Here is a 22,840-nt window from a genome sequence, read left to right as displayed (position 1 = left end):
GAATACATTAAGAAATTTTAATAATGCACATCTAATAAAACAAAACGAACTTTAATTTTGGAAAGTATAAATGAAAAAGAAAAAGGAACGGAATAGTTGATTACAAACTGCAGAAACTGTCCAATCAACTTGTGAGTCAAAATATTTTAAGTCTTTTATATACAAAATGATTTTAAACCAAAACTTTATAATTATTCATCATTATCACTAGCTATTCGCATTTCATCATTTTTTTTAAAGGATTATTGGAGTCTAAATACACGAACTTTAAGTTTATTTTGATTGTCCCACAAACTTTAAAAGTTGTCAAAAAAATACATAAATTTTAATTCATATTTTATTTTTTCTCACAAACTTTGAGAATTGTAAAAAAAATACATGAACTTTGACTCATTTTATTTTTGCCCACGAAATATATTGTTATAAAAAAATTATTCTAATAATTCTTTTATAATTAATTAGTTAATTTAATTAATGATAGATGACAATTATTCATGGGTGATATGATTTTTTTTATTTTAAAATATATTTCGTAATCAAAATTACGTCGTTTTGAAAAAAATTAAAACAAAAGAATTATTTAGATATTCTTTTATAACAATATATTTCATGAAAAAAAATAAAATGAACCAAAGTTTTTGTATCTTTTTTTAATAATTTTCAAAATTTATGGAAAAAATAAAAAAGAATCCAAATTAGTGTATTTTTTGACAGCTTTCAAAGTTCATGAAAAAATCAAATTAAGCCTAAAATTTATAGGAGCCGATAACCCCTTATTTTAATACCACTTCTACACATCGATAATATTAGCTCTGTGGCGTCCTAACATTTCTTCGAAATCATGATTAATATTTTTTCTAAAATCCATGATGCAGACTTTGCTTGATTTATAAATAGTAGAATTTGATTGATTAATAAAAACTTCAGAATTACGCTGTCAGTTAGGGAAATAAACAGGCATGTGGCGAGTTATGGGTTAAGTAGTGGGCTTTTTCTGTATTTGGTTGGTAATCCATTGTATAATGGTGGGCCCTATGCTAACCTTTTTCATTATTTCTTTGTATTAGGCCCATACCCACATGATTTTCCTAACTATATATATATATTACTATATATTTTTCTTTTCATTTTTGTACTAACACAACTCATCACGATTTTGACCAAGCAGGGAAAAAGTGTAACGTTTTTTCTCTTCACGGCGTGCCTTATTCTTCAATTCCAAGATTCTAGGCCATTTTGCATTTCTTTAATTAAATAATTAAATTGGAGTAGTGAGTTATTAGTATTTCTTAAAGTTTATCACAACTTAATCGATTTTAACCGTTTAAAACTCATATTATGGGAAATTTTGCAAATTTATCCCATGATAATTTTGACTCTTCATTTATTAATATTTTCAGGAATTTAACATTTAAAAAAAAACCTATACAATTATTATTTTTATTCATAATAATTACTCCATCCGTCCCAATAATCAAGTCTCGTATTCTTTTTTGAGTCGTCCCATGTAACAAGTCGCATTTCCCTTTTTAGCATTAATTAAGCAAGACTTAGTAAATTAATCAGGGGTCTCCACCCCACCCCCAATTTCATCCCCACCCTCTGCTCTCTCTCTCTCTCTCTAGTCTTCCTTCTACCGCCCCCTTCCTCCCGCCGCTGCCACCACCAACCTCGTACCTCCACCGGTCTTCCCTCCACCCTCTTCCTCCCGCCGTCGCCGCCACCACCAACCTCGCGCATCCATTGCGACGCCAACCTCCCCCTTTTCTCGCCGCTGATCACTATTTTATTAGTGACAATAACTGCAACTAAACGGTGTAATTGTAGCATGAAAATAGTAAGCAGAGTATTGTATCCACATGGACCGAAACAACGAAATAACTTTATCTATTTCCTAAACAAACTATCACAATAGACAGACAATCAGAAAAATGAGAATATTAACTTAAAACTAAAATTCCAAACAATAGCAAAGACAACGCATGTAAATAAATAAAATAATAAAAATAACTGATCCTAGGGTAGTAAATTAATCAACTAAATCCACATAATCAATCTATTAATCCTAATAACCAATTTAATCCAGTTATGATGGGAGATCATAATTATAATCAATTACTCTCGTCAGAGCAGCAAAGATCGAAGATTAATAAACTATCTATCTCCGTCAGGTCTCAAGATAATCTACAAACTCCCAATAGCTCCCTATGATGAATGATCCACCTATCTCCGTCAGGTCTCAAGGTTAAAATCATATCATACATTCCTGAATCCGCTAAATAGTTATCTCCGTCAGGTCTCAAACCGAATAGCTATACATGCAAACTATTGATCAGATAATTCACCACCGCCGCCGCCGCCACCACCAACCTCGCGCCTCCACCGCGACGCCAACCTCCCTTTCTTCTCGCCGCCTCCCCCTCTCCTCCACTATTTCTCTTGACTTGAGATCTACTCTACGGGCCGTGCCCGCCCGAAAAGGGCTCATACCTCTTGTTGTGGAGTTCTTGCTACTGAAAATTTCTGAGCAATTTCTTGCAAGTTTGTGGGCGAAGGGAGGCGGCGTTAGGTGGGTGGCGTCGCCGTTGGCGAAAATTAGAGAAGGGAGTTTAGGGATCTGAGTATGTAGCAACAGACGAGGGAGATGAGACGAAGGGTGGTGTCGGTGGTTTTGAGGATATAGAGCTCCGGCGGCGGCTCTGTTACTGTCAATCGAAGCAAGACAGGGGAGGGTTTCAGTATCAGGTAGAGAGTGAAATGAGGCGGCGGTACGGTGGTTTTCGCCGCTGTTTTTTCCGGTCGAACTGTGGAAGGAGATTAGGGACGGGAGAGAGAACAAGGGCAACCCCCTTAATTAAAATTAACATTAAATTAAATTTGTGGGATACACAATTTAACTCTTAATTTTACTCTCTTAAATACCCGAGCCCAAAAGAAAGGAGACTTGATTATTGGGACGAACGGAGTATCATTTTATTACAATTATTAATTTTATTAGAACAATTAGCCTATCTTCCCCTTAAAAGGCTCATAAGGGAAAAGAATACTCCAAACTTATATATACTAGTACGATCATCCGTGCGATGCACGACAAAATCAAAATTAAATGATATTTTAAATAAATAAATATAATTATTAAACAGAATCAAAATATAAATAAATACAAAATATGGTTTAAATATAAATATCAATTACTCAATAAAATTTTGAATTTAAAATTTTAATTTTCAATTATGTATAAAGTGTAATGATAATTATAGTTATTGAATAATTTTATATTATTTGATAATGAAAATTAATATACACATTGTTATTATAGATAATAATAAATAGATATTTTTATAAACAGACATAAATGTGAGTGACCATCAGTACCGACGGCAGAATTGATCTCAACAGGAGAAATGTGAGTGAATTTTCTTTCATCTGGAAAGCCCCAGCTCCACCCAAAGTGATTACAACATCGTGGAAAGTTTTCAAAGGCAAAATGGCTACATGTGATAATCTCTTGAAACGAAAGGTGGCTATTCAGCAACAGGAGGCTCTCTGCGTTTTCTGTAAGTCGACGATTGAGACGGCATATCACATTTTCTTTGGCTGTCAAAAGACCTTGGAGTTGTGGAATGCGACGCTTTCATGGATTGGCAAACAAACGGCGATGCATTGCAAGGTGATTAACCATTTTAATGCTTTTATTAACCTTGGAAAGAAGAAAGACAAACGGTTTCTAATTGGTGTTTGGTCGGGACTGATTTGGTGTATTTGGAAGATGAGAAACGAATGCAAATTTCAGCAAGGAGTTTGGAATTATAAAAGAACTGAAGCGGAGCTAAATCGAGATTATGGAGCTGGATGACGATTTACAATGTGCAGAAATCAACTGAGGACTTCAGGAGATGGTTCGAAGCTGCGTTTTGAGGAATTCCGGATGGTTTCTTTGTGAAGTGCTCGGCTGGTAGTGCAGTTTCTGCTGTTTTTTATTTGTCTTGTTTTACTTCTCTCTCTGTTTTCCCCTCTTTGGTACCGCTGGTACCGGTTCAATGAAATCTTCATCCTTTTTTCTGCTAAAAAAAAAATTAAACAGACATAAATAAAAAAGTTTTAAAATTTTAAAAAAGAGAAAGAAAATAAAATATTTTAAAATTGTAATAGCATATTCGTTTTAAATTCATTTTTCATGATTTTTATACCATAGTAAAGATCTTGTTACGAACTTAAACTTAAGATGCATATTGAATATTTCTTCATAAATCAAATTTAACGATATTTATAAAAAAAATTAAAATTATATTGAAATAAAAAGACATATAAAATAGTGAAAAAATTGATGGGAGAAGAGAGATAAAAAATGGAGGGAGAAAACTCATCTTCTACATATTATATAGATGAAACAATATAGTCGCATGACCATTTTGAAGAAGGAAACACAATATTTGGCCACTAATTGAAAAAGCACAAATTTTGGCAATTTTTTACGTTTTAGGACTGTTTTGCCCTTAAATAGGGCGGACCGAATTCGGGTTTGCACGCGGGTTAGGCACATATGACACTATTAGTACCATATACTCTGTCTTATGTAGTTCTGCAAGAATGGTACTTATAGCTATATTAGTAGTACTTAAATGTAGAGATACAGATGATCGTTCTTTTCAGAGGCGCCTTATCTCCTGTACGCTAGTAGCCGTTTCTCACCAAATAAGGAACCTCAAAGATTGAAGCCTCAACAAAATTCGAATTACTCTCCAACCGATGAATTCTTGAAGACCATCTCCGCCAACGGATCTATTCAAGACCTCTCTTATAAATAGAGCTCGATGATCACTTCAATCTTCACCGATTCAAATACACAAGTTGAAACGCTGCCGAAATTGCAACTCAGCAAGCAAAGCCTTCCAAAGTTTGAATCGAAGAAGAGAATCACAAAACCAAAATCAGTCCATTGCTGATTACATATATTCTCTTAGAACCTTAGGCAAATATTGTTTATCCAAAGCCTAAGTTGCTGATTACAGAGAGCATGTTCTCTGTGATCTAGTTGGTAGTTTTCAAACCTCCTTTCAACTGAGCTAAAAGAGTGTTTGAAGTTTTGTGGAGTTCAGACCAGTGTTCTGACTCCAAGAGATCTTAGTGCCCAGTGCGCGCTAAGTGTGTTTGAGAAATCCAACCCAGTGTGTTGGTGCTGAAACGTGTGGTTTCAGTTCAAGATTTGTTGTGGACCCGTAAGCATAAGCCCAGAGTGTTTGTCAGTGTGATCTACTGACCGTGGATGTAGGAATTGGATTCCGAACCACGTAAAAATCCCTTTGTCATTTATCGCTTTCAGTTTTACTGTCATATCTGTGCACAAACGTTCTTAACTGAAACTGACTAATGACAAAGTGAAACGTTAACCTGACAACGTGTTTCTATAAGGCTTTTTCAGAAGACAAAGTTTTTCGCTGCGTGTGTTATTAGTATAAGTGATAATTCTTCGGATAGTCAGTAAGATTCATAACACTTCTCTGTTCAATCCAAGACTGAAGCTCTACGAGAGTATCAGTTAAAGTCTTTACTTTAACTGATACCTTTACTGAAGTGTTTTTCAGTATCAGTCTTCAACCTTTCGTTTACTGTTAAAGGTTGTATTGTGTTTGATTTTGAAAAACTGCATTTAGGTGTATTCTCCCCTCATACACCTATTTTAGACCTTCCGGGACCCAACAACTATTTTAAAAGCGCTATCTTATATAAATTGTGTCCATCATCCTTTTAAGAGGCATTTTCCTTTTGGGCCAAATTTTAATACCCCATGTCTCAATAATGTCCTAAATTTTCCTTTTGGGCCCATCTACAATATTCATTTAAAAACAAAAAAAGTTACTTTATCTACTATCTCTATCTATCTCCTCATTTACTTTATCTATCTCTTAACTTTTTTACTATTTTCTTTGTTCTCTCCTCATTTACTTTTTATCTCTATCTTATTTTATTTACATTTTCTTAATTTGTGTGTCTCAGTTTTTTGGGACGTTGTTATTACGACGGAGAGAGTATGATATTAGAGCAGGCCCAAAGTTCAATGTGATTTGTCTTTTGTACACGTTTTAGTGGTCATATAAGCCTATACGTGCGGGGCATGTTAAATCTATATTTTTTTAAGGAAGTATTAAAATTTGAATTTCTATCCCACGTCGACTTGTAATGATCATATTTCAAATATAAAGTTTGGTAATTATCCCAAACATATACATTGAAGAAATAATCATTACCAAATTAATTTGAGACACAAGAACCAGAACTGATTTTAGAAGAAAGATCATAGTACTTGATACTTATCAACATTACACCAATGTGTGATATTATATGTCCTACTTTGACAAGGTTTAGATTTTCAGACATAAAAAGCTTGTTGAATAGTGTGGTAAAATTTATGAAGTTGACAAATTAGTCATTTTTAAAATTAAAGAGGCTGAAAATAGAGCTCTGTGCGCGTTTACAGAACAAGTAACAATTAAGGACAATAAAGAAATTTAAGTTATCATAGGGGAAATTAAACCAAATTAAAAATAAATTAACGAAAAACAATCACCAAATAAAATAAATATGCCCCCATGCAGGATCGAACTACAGACCTTCAGTTTACAAGACTGACGCTCTACCACTGAGCTATAGGGGCTTTTTATTTGAATTTAAGTTGTCTCTATATTGTTATGTTCCAGACAGTAAAGCTCCATTTACGATTATTGAATAAACTTGTCACATTTTTAAAACAAACTAGCTTTCGATAATCACTCGCATAAACAATCATTTTTGGTGGTATTAAACATCACAATTCGAAATTAATTAATCAAATAAAATGCACGAAAAACCAGACGCGACCGTGGAAAAATTATTGGGTGATTTCACAAATTGACAGCGATTGAGTGGACATTCGTGGTCAAAAAGCTGTTTAAAATGATGCAAAAACCTTAACCATGACGTAATTTTACTGCAGTTTTTTTATGCACCAAATGAAATAGGAAAAAAAAAAACAAAAAGAGTAATTTTAGAGCACTCCCAACAGATCACCTAAATGCATTATTAACTCTAAATTTAGGCTAAAATAATTGAAAATGAGATAAAAAAATGCATCCAGCAGATTCCCTAAAGCCCACAAAAAATTTTACACCTACCTAAATTCAATCTTAAATTTACACTCACCCTAAATTTATTTTAAGCTTATAATTAGTAGGGCCCACACATAATTATTATTTTTATGTAGAAAATAGGAGATCTGGTGTATGCATTTATAAAATCGAGATCCTAAAATTAAATAGGGAAGATTTAGGGAGGAATATAGGAGCATAATTTTGGGATTTCTGCTAGGAATGCTCTTAAATAGCCACACCGTGGGCACCCACAATTCACTTAAATAGAAAAAAAATTAATTTATTTAATTTATTTTTTAAAATAAAAATAAGATTTAATTATTTTATTGTATTCTCTACATTGTAGTTATTTTTTTATAATTTTTTTGTAACTTTTTATTTTTATTAAAAATAAATTAAAAATAAAAGTTGCAAAAAAAAATTATAAAAAAATAACTATAATGTAGAGAATACAATAAAATAATTAAATCTTATTTTTATTTTAAAAAAAATTAAAATTTTCTCTATTAAATTAAATTGTGAGTGGCGATAATGTGACTGCATAGATTTATTGGAAAAAAAATACAGTCTACAAATAATAAAATGGTATTCAACTGCGCGTGAAGTGAACAGTACATATTTATATTTTTGGCACAGTCTGCAGAATATAATAATCTATAGCAAATATTTCTGTTTCAATATCCAATGCACAAGTAATTTTTTATGTTGTCTTTTCTTTGGGTTTTTGACTTACCGAATTTCGACCTTTGAAATATTTTCGGATTCAGATTTCATGATTAAAATAGGCAGTTATATATATGTCATCTCTGCGAAAAAACAGTCCCCAATTTTCCAAATTATCAGATACGACCGCTTGGTTTCAATCCATGTTTCTATTAAGTTAATATATTTGTGTCAGAGTTTTTTTTCTAATATGTATGTGATCAATAATTATAATTGCAATAAAGGGTTTAATTTGAGGAATATTAATTTTGATTCTATATTTACGTATATTCAGAATTAATGAAGGTAAATTTGATGAATTTGGGCTCATTTGGTAATTGTGATACTTTTTTATTTAGATTTTGATTACTATACGTGATATTAATATCATGGTAAAATGTATTAAATTTTTTATAAAATATAATAAATATATAGTTTGGTATAATGTATTTTTTTTTAGGATAATAAGAGACGATTTCATTAAACACATGAGCATGGTAAATGGAGATGACCCTCTACAAATAACGAGGGTTCATTCCAAACATGGTGTGTAGGAAAATCTCTTGCAACTCTAGCTAAGCAATGCACAATGACATTGCGATCTCTCTTGACATGGCACTTGCGTAAAATTGTTAGGTTCGGAGGGTCTCGAATAGGTGTATAGGGGGGGAATACACATATGAGCTATTTTTCAAATTTCTCCTCTAAAAACAGAGGGATCTCAAGATTGAGATCAAAACGAAACTTTACACGCAAACTATGACACCTATTGACTGAAAACAGTTTTGACCAAACAGGGTTGTCGACTGATACTGAAAACTCTTCAGTAAGGAGTTATCAGTTAAGTTACTGGGACTTAACTTATGCACGTAAGGGCTTCAGTCGAGTTTGCTAAAACAGAGATGATATAAGTCTTCCTGACTATCAGAGGATAGATCAGTCAGACTGATATCACACGCAGCGGAAATAAACTTGTTTCGTAATAGCCTCGGTTGAGCACGTTGTTAGTCTTAGGTTTCTCTTTGCAGTTATTCAGTATTCAGTTTATCAAGAGTAAGAACACAGATAAGTATGTAAAGACTGAAAGTTGTAAATAACACAGAGAATTTTACGTGGTTCGGAAAACACTTTCCTACATCCACGGTCGGTTGATCAAACCAACAATCCACTCCACAAGTGCTTAACTGGTGCACTGCAAACCGAACTGTGTGCTTGCCGGGTGCACACAACCGTTCCACTGAAGAGACCTTTCTTCAGTACCCACGCTTCACTCGCATCGGATTTCTCACTCCTAGCACGACCTTACACTAGGATCTCACGGAGTCAGAGTACCTTTCTGAACTCCTTTTCCACTCAAACACTCGGTTTCTTTCTTACGAAAGGAGGTTTGAAAAACTTGCCAACTGGACTTCAAAGAACAAGTTCTTCGGAGCAAGTTTTGACCTGGGCTTCTGGGTAAACAGATATATGCCTAAGGTCTAAGAGAATGTGTGTAATCAGCAGTGACTGGTTTTGACTTTGGAATTCTCTTCTTCGATTCAAGCTTTGGGGAGTTTAAGCTTTGGGCTGAGTAGCAATTTCGGTAGAGCTTCAGCTTAGGTTGTTGAATCGGTGAAGATTGAAGTTGATCCTCGAACGCTATTTATTGGAAAGGTCTTGAATAGATCCGTTGGCGGAGAACGTCTTCAAGATTTCTTCCGTTGGAGAGCATTTCGAATTTGGGCTGAGGCTTCAATCTTCGAGGTTCCTTGTTTGGTGGAAACGGCTCTCTTGAAAGACATGAGATGTGACATCTCTGATAAAGTAGCCACCAAATAGGAATGACCTTTGCAGAGAGGGATGATCCTGAGATCTCTGCATTTAATGCGGCTGTACTATGTAAGCACGTGACTTCCTTTGAACGTTGGAAGTTCAGTCCGAGGAAGAATGTTTAACTGATACTTGACTTTAGTATCAGTCTTCTGAGTCCACGGAGCACGCATTAAGTAATCAGTTCTGAACTGATTCTTTAACTGATACTTCAGTTGGTATCTTCAGTCTTCACTCCTTCGGTCCTTCAGTCTTCAGAACTGCTAACTAAACTAGAAGCGAACTCTAACACTTGAGTTCAAAACAGTTCTAGTCTATTACAATATAAACCTAAGGATTTTGGTATCATCAAAATAAAATCCGATATTCCATGGGGTTCCCAACAAAAATTATATAACAATGCGCAATGTATTAAAATTATATAAAAGTAACAATAGTTATAATTAAGGTTTATATTAATACCACTTGCGTGAGTGGTGTACAGAATTCATCAAAACTATGACATTGTGATCTCTCTTGACATGGCACTTGAGTAGTAATATTTTGGGACTTTTAATTTATAAAGAATATCGTTGTGTTTTGTAGTATTATTTTTTACTCCCTCCGTCCCACTCCAATAGGCTCATTTTCCTTTTTAGGTAAAAGAGTTGTACTTAACTGGTGTGGACCACATTACTATCATTTTTCTATTAAAAAGTAAATTTTTTCTTAATCTCAGTGCCAAAAAGAAGTGAGCCTATTGAAGTGGAACGGATAAAGTATCAAATAAGATATTATACATCCTAATCATCCGTACCAAACGATCCATTTCTGTACAACCAAACTATACTGTAACAATAGTATTTCTCAAAATGAAATTGACGAAGTTGGTGGTATTTTGCGAGAGTAAATTTTGTACTTAGTTTGGACTTTATTTTTCAGAGCTACCAATCTTAAAGCTTCAACCTAAACATCAATAAATTTACTGACACTTGCGCGCACTGTCATTGTAAAAATTTAAATGTTGCATTTCAGATGTAATAATGACCAAAATTTTCTAACATTTGAATAGTGTTATCCAAATCATTAAGTAATATAATTGCGCCAAATTCCTGTAAAACAAGCCGCTTTCCTTTTCCTATTTCGGGACCAAAAATACCTTCATTATACTTATTTATCACTTCTATTTTAATACTTATAATTGTGCGTATGTGAGTGCGTCTAATTATTCGTAAATTTGTTTGTTATTCCATGAATAATTTTACTATTAGCATTAATTGAGTGCAAAAAGCTATACAAGCGTTATATAAATATTACTATATGCTTTAATTTAACTATATATAATATAAAAATTATAAAATATAACACAAGATTAATAATAGACTAATCTAATAAGATTAGATTATATTGCGAATGACTATTTTTGTGTGAAAATGAGAATAACAAATAAGCCAATATATAGGTAGAATAATATACTTGTAATGCATGAATAACCGTAATATAATTAATTGGTGAAATTTCCATCCTCTCTAGTATTTGAACTCAAGTTTAAATAATTATTCGTGCATTACAAACAACTTATTCAATCTTAATGCTTTATTTATATTAATTCATATTTTTACAAAAAATATCATTTTTACTGAATCCTTTCTCTCTCTATATATAGCGTTGAGAAAAATATATGGCTAATTTTTTATTTTATGTTTTGTCTCGGTTTAAGAAAATATGGATATTTCTCTTCTTTACTACTTGTGTCACAATAATGGAACATGTTTTGTCAAATGATATATCCATATTCAATAATATATTTATAATTATAATAATTTTTATTTATATTAAGATCATAATAATATACTAGAATTTATGAAACGGACTTGCCTAAATTCACTTATCATGCAATTTGGACAATGTGCTGTCGAATTTTGGGTTTAATTTCGTATATACTCCATTTATTCCTAATAAGTATTTCTAGTCACTAAAAAAACGTGCGTATATTAAGAACTGAGGAAATAAACATTTATTATACAGAATTATTGTGAAGAATATCAAGAACAAGCAAAGTTATATATTATTAGTACTAGAAAATTGAATATAGATATTTTTTTATTGAGTTGGGAAAAAAGGAAACGGTGAAATTAAATCATCAGCTTCTTTCTCTTTTCATAAAGGAAATTGATAGTTTGGATATTTTCAAGTAAACGAATAAGAATAAATTTGATAATTTAGTGGAGTATTATGTATTACTGCCTCCGTTTCAATTAAATTGATCAACTTCTTTTGTTAGATGAATTCATGATCCCAAGTTCGAATTTCATAAATAGAAAAAAAATTATTTTTCGCAATTCATACATTTATATAGCGAAATCATACGTGTTTTACATAGAATTCATCCATTTTAGCTGGTTCCTATTTTATATGTTAAGAAGTGTTTATACCGTAGTTATTTTCAACATATATATATATATATATATATATATATATATATATATATATATATATATGGTTGAGTTCAATAGAGAATTATATTTTTATTCATTATGAACAAATTTATTCATTTTACGAACAGATTAACATAAGTAATGAACAGTCGTATTTAGTAAAAATAAAGAAAAACTCGCCACCAGCAGGATTCGAACGCTTGGCAAATTGTTGTTCGTGTGGTACATTGATCTGTTCATTAAAATTATAGATCTGTTCGTTTTTATTTTACGAATTCTCTATTCTCCACAATATTTAGCTTCTCAGTTGAATCCTTCTATATATATATATAATGTTTATTTGAGAATTTGTGTTTTTTAAAGATGACACTTATATGCTTTGAAATTGTCGATTTGAAAGCAATTCGTGAAGAATTAATGAGAAATATAGTAAAAAATAGAATACACAGCTATCGAAGATAATCTTAGCATCTGAGGTGCATGATTGGTTGGCTGATCTCATCAATTGTACCACTTTCAGCATTTACTTACACACCTATGCATCCTATCGTGACTCATTCAAAATATTTTTCTACCATTTTATTAATAATATAAATATATTCTACCATTTCCATAAAATAAACAGAGCTTTTGCATAATGCTCGTTTTTGTAGTGAAATAAACACAGTTTCAATTTTGATTTTTCAAGGAAAAGCAAATATTTTTAAAAAATTGTATGACAGCAGATTCTAACTTAAATGTTTAACTTAAAAGATCAATGATATTATTACTTAGCCAACATACACACATTCATTTTTATTTTTATCATTCAGTACATCCACGACAAATTAATAAACATACGTAACTGAATTATGGTTCCTTGCGTTAAATTGTCAAAAGCGTCAACAACTCAAATATTTTTATCCCAATGCAAACAACTCACACATAAAAAGTGTGACTACTTTTAAAATACACTTAAATACTAGGAAAAAAAGACATATAATGGAAATTATAAAATTCATAGAATAACTTTTATTTATTGAGAGACGAGCTTTCACTCATTATCATCAAACATTAAGGCTTATTTTCGTGCCTTCCTCGACACGTGGATCTGAATTCAAGATAAATAAATATATTACGTGCGTATGTTGGTCCATCGGTGGATTATTAATGTCCATTGTCTGAGGTTTTGGGTTCGAGCACATCACCGTGTGGTCTTTAAATTTTTTTTAGTTATTTATGTAATTTATAAAAAAGATAAAAAAAATTAAACAAATTTATTTGAAATTTTATGTGAAGTAATGTTACTTCCTACATAAATTAATAGTTCTCAAATAAATTATTTCTATAGAAAAACAAAACTAACTGAAAAAGCTGTGAGATTGAGGGATTTAAATGTTTACATTGACCACGATTGTAGATAGTAAGGTTAAATAAAGTTCGATTTACTTTTCGTACTATATATATAGAGATAGAGAAACTATGATTACGGATAATGATTTAACTACTTTGATATTATCCACAGAATAAAAATATAAAATATAATGATGTTAGGTTTGAAGTTTGACCATTATTGATTATATATCATGCATGCAACATGAACTGATGTAGTTTAACTATTTGAGTAGTCAATAAAGTTTCTCAATACTAATTAGTATGCAGTTTTCTTAATTTGTTTAGCGGTAGTCTTGGCTATACGAATACCATACAATCGGATTGTATCTTCACTTAAATCCTAATCCGCATTTTGATTTGAATTTGCATCTTAATTTGGATATTATAAATAACATTATTTTAAATGTGGGTCAACTCGATTGTACGGTAAACCCAAATCTACTTAAATTCTGTGATTTGTTTATTTTATCTAAATACCACAAAAGTTCCATCGAACTCTTCCAACAAACCTTTTTCCTTTTTTTTAAAAAAAAGTTGATAGTATTAAATAATTTCTTAGCCTAACCTGAAAAGGAAAAAGAAGGCACTAAAATTTCCATCAGTCAACTAGATTAGGGCAAACAATATAATTTTCTCTGGGATGAGAATTATATTGTAAGAGGAAATTATACATGTCAATGATTTAATCAAATCAATTAACCGAAATTTAAAAAAATATTATATTTAATAAATATATTAATTCTAGATCAATTAATAAAAGAACTCGAGAACTTTGACCTGATATCTTTTGTCAATGCATTTTATAAATTATCAGAATCAATAATAAGTGTGTCTATAATAATATATAAAGTAGAGTAAAAATTTAAAGTGCCCATTTCCTTATCTTTTTTTGTAAAAATGCCCTCTCTTATTATATAAAGTATTCTATGCCCTATTCTTTAAGTACCCTTTGATTTGATAGGTTTGCTTAGTTTTTTGTGAAAGTCTTACACATTTGACCGATTTGACAGCTATCAATCATAAAAGTCAACGATTTGACAGCTATCCGTCAAGAGTTCATATGACTGGTGGGTGGCTAGATCATGTGTCCGGCGGGGCGGACACATGATTTCACCGGCCGGACACATGATTTTATCGGTCCGACACATGTCTGACCGATAAAATTATGTGTCCGGCCGTTAAAATCATGTGTCCGGCCGGTAAAATCATGTGTCCGGTCGGTCGGACACATGATCTAGCCACCCACCGATCATATGTACTCTTGACTGATAGCTGTCAAATCGTTGACTTTTATGACCGATGGCTGTCAAATCGGTCAAATGTGTAAGACTTTCACAAAAAACCAAGCAAACCCATCAACATCAAATGGTAAATTAGGCACTTTACATATTTAGGGCATAGAATGTTTTCTATGATAAGAGATGACATTTTTCAAAAAACACATAAGGGATGGAGCATTTTTGCCCATTAACACTAACGAGTACAAGTAATATTTTTTAACAAGGTGCACAAAATCTCGTCATGTAAAATAAATTCAATTAATCAACAAAAAATATAGATGTATCTATTTTGTTACACCTTGAAAAGTAAGGTTATTAGCGTCTATATACACTAATTTTGAGGATAATTTAGTTTTACACGTGAACTATAAAAAAATACTATAAATTTTATTGCCGTAGCAATTTTACCACAAATTTAATTTTAACTAAAATTAAACTTAACGTAGCATGTTCAAATGTTGACGTGTACTCATCGAACATTTTAAAAAATGACGTCGTATAGGATATCTGTAAGCGACATCGCATTTTGAGAGAATTGATAAAACACTAAATCTAAAAATCATATGATTTTCTATAGAAAGTTTAAATTTATGGTAAAATTATTAAAATATTACTCCCCCCGTCTACAAAGAGTGTGTGGTGGAGTGAAAGACACGAGTTTTAATAAAAAATTTGGTAGATGTGATTTTAGTGTTAAAAGGTAATATTTCGCCTATCAAATTGTAAAAGTAAAGGGTGTATATTTTATAAATATTGAGTGTGAATGATGTTTAAAGTATAAAGAAGATTTTTAAAAAAGGAAAACACACAATCTTTGTGGACAATTAAAAATAGTAATAAACACACACTCTTTGTGGACGAAAGAAGTAAAATTTATGTATTTTTTACTCCTCTCAAAATTCATGTGTAAAATTAAATTACCTTCAAAATTGATGTATTTAGACGCTAATAATCCTAAAAAAAAGTTATATTGCAAAAATATAAAACCATATATCCAAAACCAAAGTTTGTGAAGCAAGGACAAGTCAAATGAGTTGATTCTTCGGTCCATTTGTAAAGTACAATTAATTAAACTATGGAGGAATCATTGAATTAGATATTAAATACCTTGATTAACTGTCAATCCTAAATCCTAAAGTTGATTACCTTAAAAAAGGTATCAATTATTGTAATGAAGGTACAATTATAAAATATTACACGTGTTGGAGCATGAGGGTTGTTTAGAACACGTGGCTATAGTTAAGAATATTTAGAGGAGTTTAAACGTACTTTATTTAATTATTAAACATGTCATGCAGTAAACTCCAAAAAATCATACGTCCAAGCGTTGGACTTTGAGAGATTAAAATTTTAATACTAATTTCGTAGACTTCAAACTACTAGGGATCAAAAACGGATTACGATCACTTCGCTTTTATTTTATTCTATTTTATTTTTTTAATTTTTAAACCAGCTTTATTAAAAAAAATTTAAAAGTAAGCTGTTACAGATAAATATGTTTATATTATTATTAATCGGACAAAACCCTCAACGTCTCAAAATTCTATGGAATCCGACAAAAGTGCTTTTAAATTTAGGGATGTAGCCATCGCGTAACCGATGGTCCTCATGAACCATGCGATTTGACTCTTTTGCCCTCCATCAATTTCGTTAATTAATTAAAACCCCGTTTAAAAATATTTTAAAAAAAAAGTCACTGCACGTAACGCAGTAAGTTTTATTTTCTCAATCTTACTAACCCAAATTTCGATTATCAATCACAAAACCGTTAATAAATAATGAGTAATGATGCCTACTAAAGCAGTGTTTATTTTGATGAATAAATTTATAACAAAAAAAAGAATGATAATAAAAAATTTAAATGCCTCAATTCTTTTCCACAATTTATACAAAAAAAAAATAGTTCACCATTTTTTCTTCCCTATTTTCACTTCAAGAAATTATAATATTATCATTTCATGAAAAAAAGAAGACATTTAAAGACATACATTTTTTTTGTTACCCCTCATCTTTATATGATAAAATTTTATTTTTTTTTTCATTTTTTACATGTTTGTTATGATAAAAAAAACTCTCCATGCAAAATAGAAAAATATATATTGTATTATATGACAAGTTTTTTCATCTCTAATAAAAGCAGTATATGATAAAGAAAATAAAGGAAAAAAAATTATTTTTTTCATCATTTTTCACTAAAGATTTTACAATTAAAATAAACGCAGGCTTAATAAAGATATTACCCAATCCATAATTACGAAGCAGCGTGGGATTTCCAACTTTACATCTCAAAATATTCGAAAGCAATGTGTGTAAAGAAGGGTAATTTGGGAAGAAGGGATAACAAAGTAAATATTGTATTGGAGTGAGGTGGAATGGGCAATTTGGGGGTTTGATGTTGAAAGATCGAAGAAGGGGTGGGTGGGGTGGGGTGGGGTTAGGGTGGGTGTGGGGGGGTGGGGTGGGGTGGGGGGTGGTTGGAGGGTGGGGGTGTCAGGTAACTTTGACAAATTAAGGTGGGTTCAGTAAATGCAGCAGAAGCACAGAGCCTGCCTTGTTTTATTTTACGTCAATCAGGGTAAAAATAATATGCGACTCTCACGCAACCTTGTACTTTACTCCTCTCTTCCTGCTTTATTATTGCTTATTTATTCTCTTTTCTTTTTATTTTTTTGGGAGAGGAGGAATCACTATTTACTTATACGGAATTTCCGTCCATTAAATTATTACTTAAGTTTTTTTTTTATTATTATTAGAGTAGTGCTATTTGGATAAAATTTGTCAGGACAAAAATAAGATTAATTTTTTTTAAATTAATGTATTTATAAATTTTGATTCAAGTTTAAAAGGATTTAGTTAGTTTTATTGATTTCTCCATATTGTAGTTTTTTCGTAATATTTTAACATTTTTTTTATTTTTTGTTATTTTATTTGTAGTTTGTGTACTTTAAAAATATTAATAATTAAAAAGGTTATTAAAAAATTACAAAAAAAATTACAATATAAAGAAAACAATAAAACTAGCTAAATTTTATTTTATTTTGAACCAAAATTATTAAATAAATTTATTTTATAAAGTATTTTATCATAGTTTGTCCGGACAAATTTTGTCCAAATAGCATTATTGTTATTATTAATATGGATCTGTACTTGAATGCTCTTTGAGTTTGACTAATTAATTTCTTATTATTTCGAGTGAGTAGGACGAGTACCTAATTGGATTTGGCATTAGTTGGAATCTTAATTATTACTTAAACTAAGCATGCTGTTAAATTTCCAACATTAGGTTGTAGCTTACCTTTGACTGCCTAATTAAGATATATACACAAAAAATACCAAAAGTATACATTTATTATAATGCGTGGTGTCATGTCATACTGCAGCTATTAAACAATAATTATCCAACTTAAAAATCTGTGTTTGTAATTGTAGTATAAAAAAATAGTCCAAGTGAAAATATTTATGAATTCACATGAGAAAGCAGTTGATGGAAGGGTGGGGGCATTTATTTATAGTATAAATTTACAGCAAGAAAGTTAACTAGAGGATTACAACTGGGGTTAAAACTCCCCAAAAACAAGTGGTTAAGAAGCACAACCACAAACACACAGATTTTTATTATCTACATTTTCATCATCATCATCATCATCATCTTCTCCTTCATCTCCTCTCTCTCTCTCTCTCTAGATGGCTCATGAAAAAACCCTAATTACGATCCTAATCGATTACTGTTGATAAGCTGGAAGAGAATCAAAATCAGTGCATGTGAGGTCTGTGGAATTTTTAGATGTTTATTCAGCTGACATGGACTTAGGCAATTCGAGCGTGAAGACTCCGGAAGCAGAATCCGAGACCCCGACCCGGATCCAGCCCACCACCAAGTCCGCCTCCGCCTTCACCAACGGCGTGCTCAAGCGCCACGCGCCGCTGCAGCACTTCCACCACCACCCCGTCGTCGTCACCTACAAGGAATGCCTGAAGAACCACGCCGCCACCCTGGGCGGCCACGCCGTCGACGGCTGCGGCGAGTTCATGCCCTCCCCGGCCTCCAACCCGGCCGAGCCCACCTCCCTCAAATGCGCCGCCTGCGGCTGCCACCGCAACTTCCACCGCCGCGACCCCGAGGATCCCCTCCCGGTGCCCCCCGCCGCCACCCCGGCGCTCGAGTACCAGCCCCACCACCGCCACCACCCTCCCCCTCCCCGCGCCGGCGGCGGCAACAGCCCCAACAATTCCCCGTCTCCGCCGCCGATCTCCTCCTCCTACTACCCCTCCGCGCCGCACATGCTCCTCGCCCTCAGCCACGGCCTGTCCGCGCCTCCCCCCGATTCCAACCACCACTCCCCAATCTCCGCCGCCATTAACCCCGGCTCCACCCCCATGCTCAGCTCCAGCAGCCGCAAGCGCTACCGCACCAAATTCACCCAATTTCAGAAGGAGAAAATGCTCGAATTCGCCGAGAAAGTGGAGTGGAAAATGCAGAAGCGAGACGAGGACGCCATCAACTCATTCTGCGGCGAAATCGGCGTCGACAAGGGCGTCTTCAAAGTGTGGATGCACAACAACAAGAACACATTCGGGAAGAAGGATCATCCGCCGCCGCCGCATTTATCTAACAGCAACACCACCACCGAAATCTCCACTCCGCCCCCCGCCAACGGCAACGGCAACGGCTTGAGCTACTGCAACATCAAGGAGGATGTCCACGCCGCCGAGGAATTGGGGCATCAGCTCCATCTCCATGATAATCGAAGCTCTCACGCTCACGCTCACGCGCTTGGTACTAATGGATCTTCTTCTTCTTGATCTTAATCGCGACGGATTTAATAAATATTTTAGATAGCGAGGCAAAGGGGGAAAAAAGGAAATATCGGAATTGTGGGATCGTTAATTAGTTTCTTAATTTCTGGCTTATTTAGATTTTTCATCTTTTGTTTAATTTTAGCTTTATTAATATGACTAGCCATGATCAAAATTTCTGAGGATCAAACGAAATGGAGCGATTATTAGATATATGGTCATATTCGGAATTTTGTCTATTTTTTCATCTCCATTTTCTTCTCCCTGCTGTCTGTGTATCATTAGGGTTTTTGTTTAATTGCAAGATTTTAGCTTTTCGAAAAAATTGAATCGCCATGCATGAAATCATGGGGTATGATGTCTGAATTCTGCGAAGAAACAGGGGGTGATTTTGTCCGATGTGAAGCAGCAAAAAGTGGTGGTGTGTGCATAAATTGAGGCTGGTTTAATTTTATTTCATTTTCATTTTGAATTAGCATCTTCTCTAGATACTCTCTTCTTTATCTCAGCAGAGAATTGAAGATGGATACTGATTTCCTCAAGATTTTAAAATATTATTCCTAACTGCATAATTTAATGGTGCTTTAGATGCCCATTTCTCCTTTTGTTTTCTTGCATCTTTTACTTTATGCCATATATTTAATCTTTATCCACGCATAGGGATTCCCTATTGCAAGAAATTCCATCACCAATTCTCACAAATTAGATAAAATCCCAATTAACATAGTTACCGCCTCAACTGCACATCTTAGGCAGTTAGCTCTTACCTTATTTGTCATATTTAATTTTAATCTCTTCTGGTGTGGGATAATGATGATGGTAGCTTAAAAAATAAACCAAGATTTGATACCTAAAATATGTGTTTGGTGAGTGAGATTAAGGTAAGATAGCTAATCCAACGTTAATCAGTGAAATCTGTACTAATAAAACTTTACTTTCAAGACAAGCACGGATGATGAATGATATGTATGTAATAGTATTATAAGTGTGTGTGTAATTATTGGAGGGTGACGAAATGGGAATGTCTTGTCCATCACCTCTGCTACTGTGTGTGCTTTGGTTTTTTGAGTTGGAGAGAGAGAGAGAAGAGAGAGAGGGTTTTGGGTGGTGAAGTCAGTAATCTTGTTTTCTTTGAGGGGTGCAAAGGCATTTGTGTGTGTGTTTTTGAGAGAGAGAGAAATTCAACAACCATAGGTATGGGACAGTCCTTTCATTAACTTCTTCAGAGAGTGGGTAATGGGTGCATAGCTGGATTTTTGTGAGATTTTATCTAAGTTTGTGTAATATATTTTGGCAGCCCTTAACACCTTCTTCATTATTGCAATTTATTTGCCTCTTTCAAGTCTTAACACTTATCATTGTTTCTTCCCAGTATGGGAATCATGATGCATGTACTCATCACTAATTCACTTTATATTTTGTTTTTGAATTCCCCTAATTTAATTAATAATTTGTTTTTAGATCGAAGATGTTGTTTATGATTTAAATAGAGAAGAAGATTTGTTGTTGTCTTATACGAAATTTTACTAATAATACTGGCGAAAATAATACTAGTATTTGATTAATTAATTTCTGTATAAGATCGGAGTGATTTGCATATGCTGTTACGCCTACATGTCACATGTTAGTATTATTATTAGTTTTGGATGGAATGAGCCATATATCCTAAAATTATTATTTATTGTCTGGAAAGCTGTTGGGAAAAAAATTGGGTTGACTTTGAGTCAGGGTAACTTTATGTGGGTGTCCCCATGAATCTGAAGTCATTCGTTTGTCCATGGAGATAGCTGCAAACAATATAGAAATTGAAATTTAAAGAATTTGAAATGATGACTACATTAAGTCAAAATGACATCCTATTTTTGTTCTTCATTGTTTCCGATCGGGGATCGGGGATGAAATTAAACCGCGCCAATCAATTTGATTTCCGGTGCTCATTGGCCGCCACGGTCATCCGCGCGCCAAAAACCGCGATGATTTTTTTTTTTTTAGTCGGATCATGTAAAATTAGTGTCTTTTAATCTCTATTCAATTGATTAGTACATCTTCATCTTCATCTTCGGTTCCAAAATGGCATTTAACCACGTCTATTGATGTTGATATTTTTAAGTTTGCTATGCGGAATTCGTGCTTTTTAATCTCCACCTAGTTAAGTAGCATCTTCTCGTCTTTAGTTTCAAAAAGGGCATTTGACCGTGTCTATTGGCATTGATATTTTGAAGTCTATCATGCGCAAAAGGTCATTTAACCGTGTAATGTTATTAGTGATTTTTGGCAATTTCGCCATGAGTCATTCGCGCTCCTTAATCTGCACTTAGTTGATCAGTATGTACTTGTGTCACTGTCAAAAAGGGCATTTAATCGTGTATGTTAGTATGTTACATTTGATTTTTGACAGTTCAACCATGCGAAATTCGTGCTCCTCCTTAATTCCCACCTCGTTGACCTAGACATCCTCACGTTCAATTCCAAAAAAGGTATTCGACCTGCATATATTGTTGATGATCTTCAGTAGTCTGGCCATGCGAAATTTGCTCTCTTTAGTCCTTTACCAATCGACCAACACGTCAATTTCTTCGCTGCCAGAAAAAGCATTTAATCGCTGGTAATCTGGCAATGCGGAATTCGTGCTCCTTAGTCCCTACCGAGTTGATCAGTACATCCTCATCTTCGCTGCCAAAAAGGACATTTTACCGCGTATGTAACCGTTGATTTTTTGCAGTTTGGCCATGCAAAATTCCCGCTCCTTAATCCCCACCCAGTTGGCCAGCACATACTTTTCTTCACTGCCAAAAGGGCATTTGACCACGTATGTTACTATTAATTTTTGGCAGTTCGACCATGTGGAATTCGTGCTCATCCTTAATTCTCACCCCGTTGACCAACACATCCTTACCTTCAGTTCCAAAAAAAGGCATTCGACCTCATATATTGTTGCTGATTTTCCGCAGTCTGGCCATGCGTAATTCGTGCTCTTTAGTCCTTACCCAATTGACCACTACGTCATCGTCTCGCTGCCAAAAAAGAGCATTTAACTACGTATGTTACCATTGATTTCTTACAGTCTTGTCATTCAGCATTCGCGCTCCTTAATCCCTATCTAATAAACCATTATGTCATCGTTTTTGCTGCCAAAAAGAGCATTTAATCACATATGTTACCGCTATTTTTTGGCAGTTCACCAGCGTGTACTCGTCTACGTTGTCAAAAATGGCATTTAATCCTGTATGTTACCGTTGATTTTTGGCAGTTCGACTAAGCGGAATTCATGCTCATCCTTAATCCCCATCCCGTTGACCAATACATCATCGCCTTCAGTTCCAAAAAGGACATT

The 22,840-nt window shown here is 33.5% G+C and overlaps 2 protein-coding genes and 1 non-coding gene across 3 annotated transcripts in view; 1 reads left to right on the top strand and 2 right to left on the bottom strand.

Moving 5' to 3' along the window:
- The window catches only part of LOC131003688 (gibberellin-regulated protein 6-like), a 98,289-nt gene that overhangs the window by 38,403 nt on the left and 37,046 nt on the right, over nucleotides 1–22,840 (bottom strand). The window lies entirely within an intron of this gene.
- On the bottom strand, nucleotides 6,584–6,655 carry TRNAT-UGU (transfer RNA threonine (anticodon UGU)). Its single transcript has one exon. It is a non-coding gene; the product is annotated as a tRNA-Thr (tRNA).
- Nucleotides 18,128–19,727, top strand: LOC131003686 (zinc-finger homeodomain protein 9-like). The gene has a single exon (XM_057930233.1). It carries the CDS (start codon nucleotides 18,511–18,513, stop codon nucleotides 19,510–19,512), a length of 1,002 nt encoding a protein of 333 aa, XP_057786216.1. The 5' UTR covers nucleotides 18,128–18,510; the 3' UTR covers nucleotides 19,513–19,727.

Source organism: Salvia miltiorrhiza, unplaced genomic scaffold (assembly GCF_028751815.1).
Source record: "Salvia miltiorrhiza cultivar Shanhuang (shh) unplaced genomic scaffold, IMPLAD_Smil_shh original_scaffold_259, whole genome shotgun sequence".
NCBI classification, from domain to species: Eukaryota; Viridiplantae; Streptophyta; class Magnoliopsida; order Lamiales; family Lamiaceae; genus Salvia; species Salvia miltiorrhiza.
This window is presented reverse-complemented; position numbering and strand designations above follow the sequence as displayed.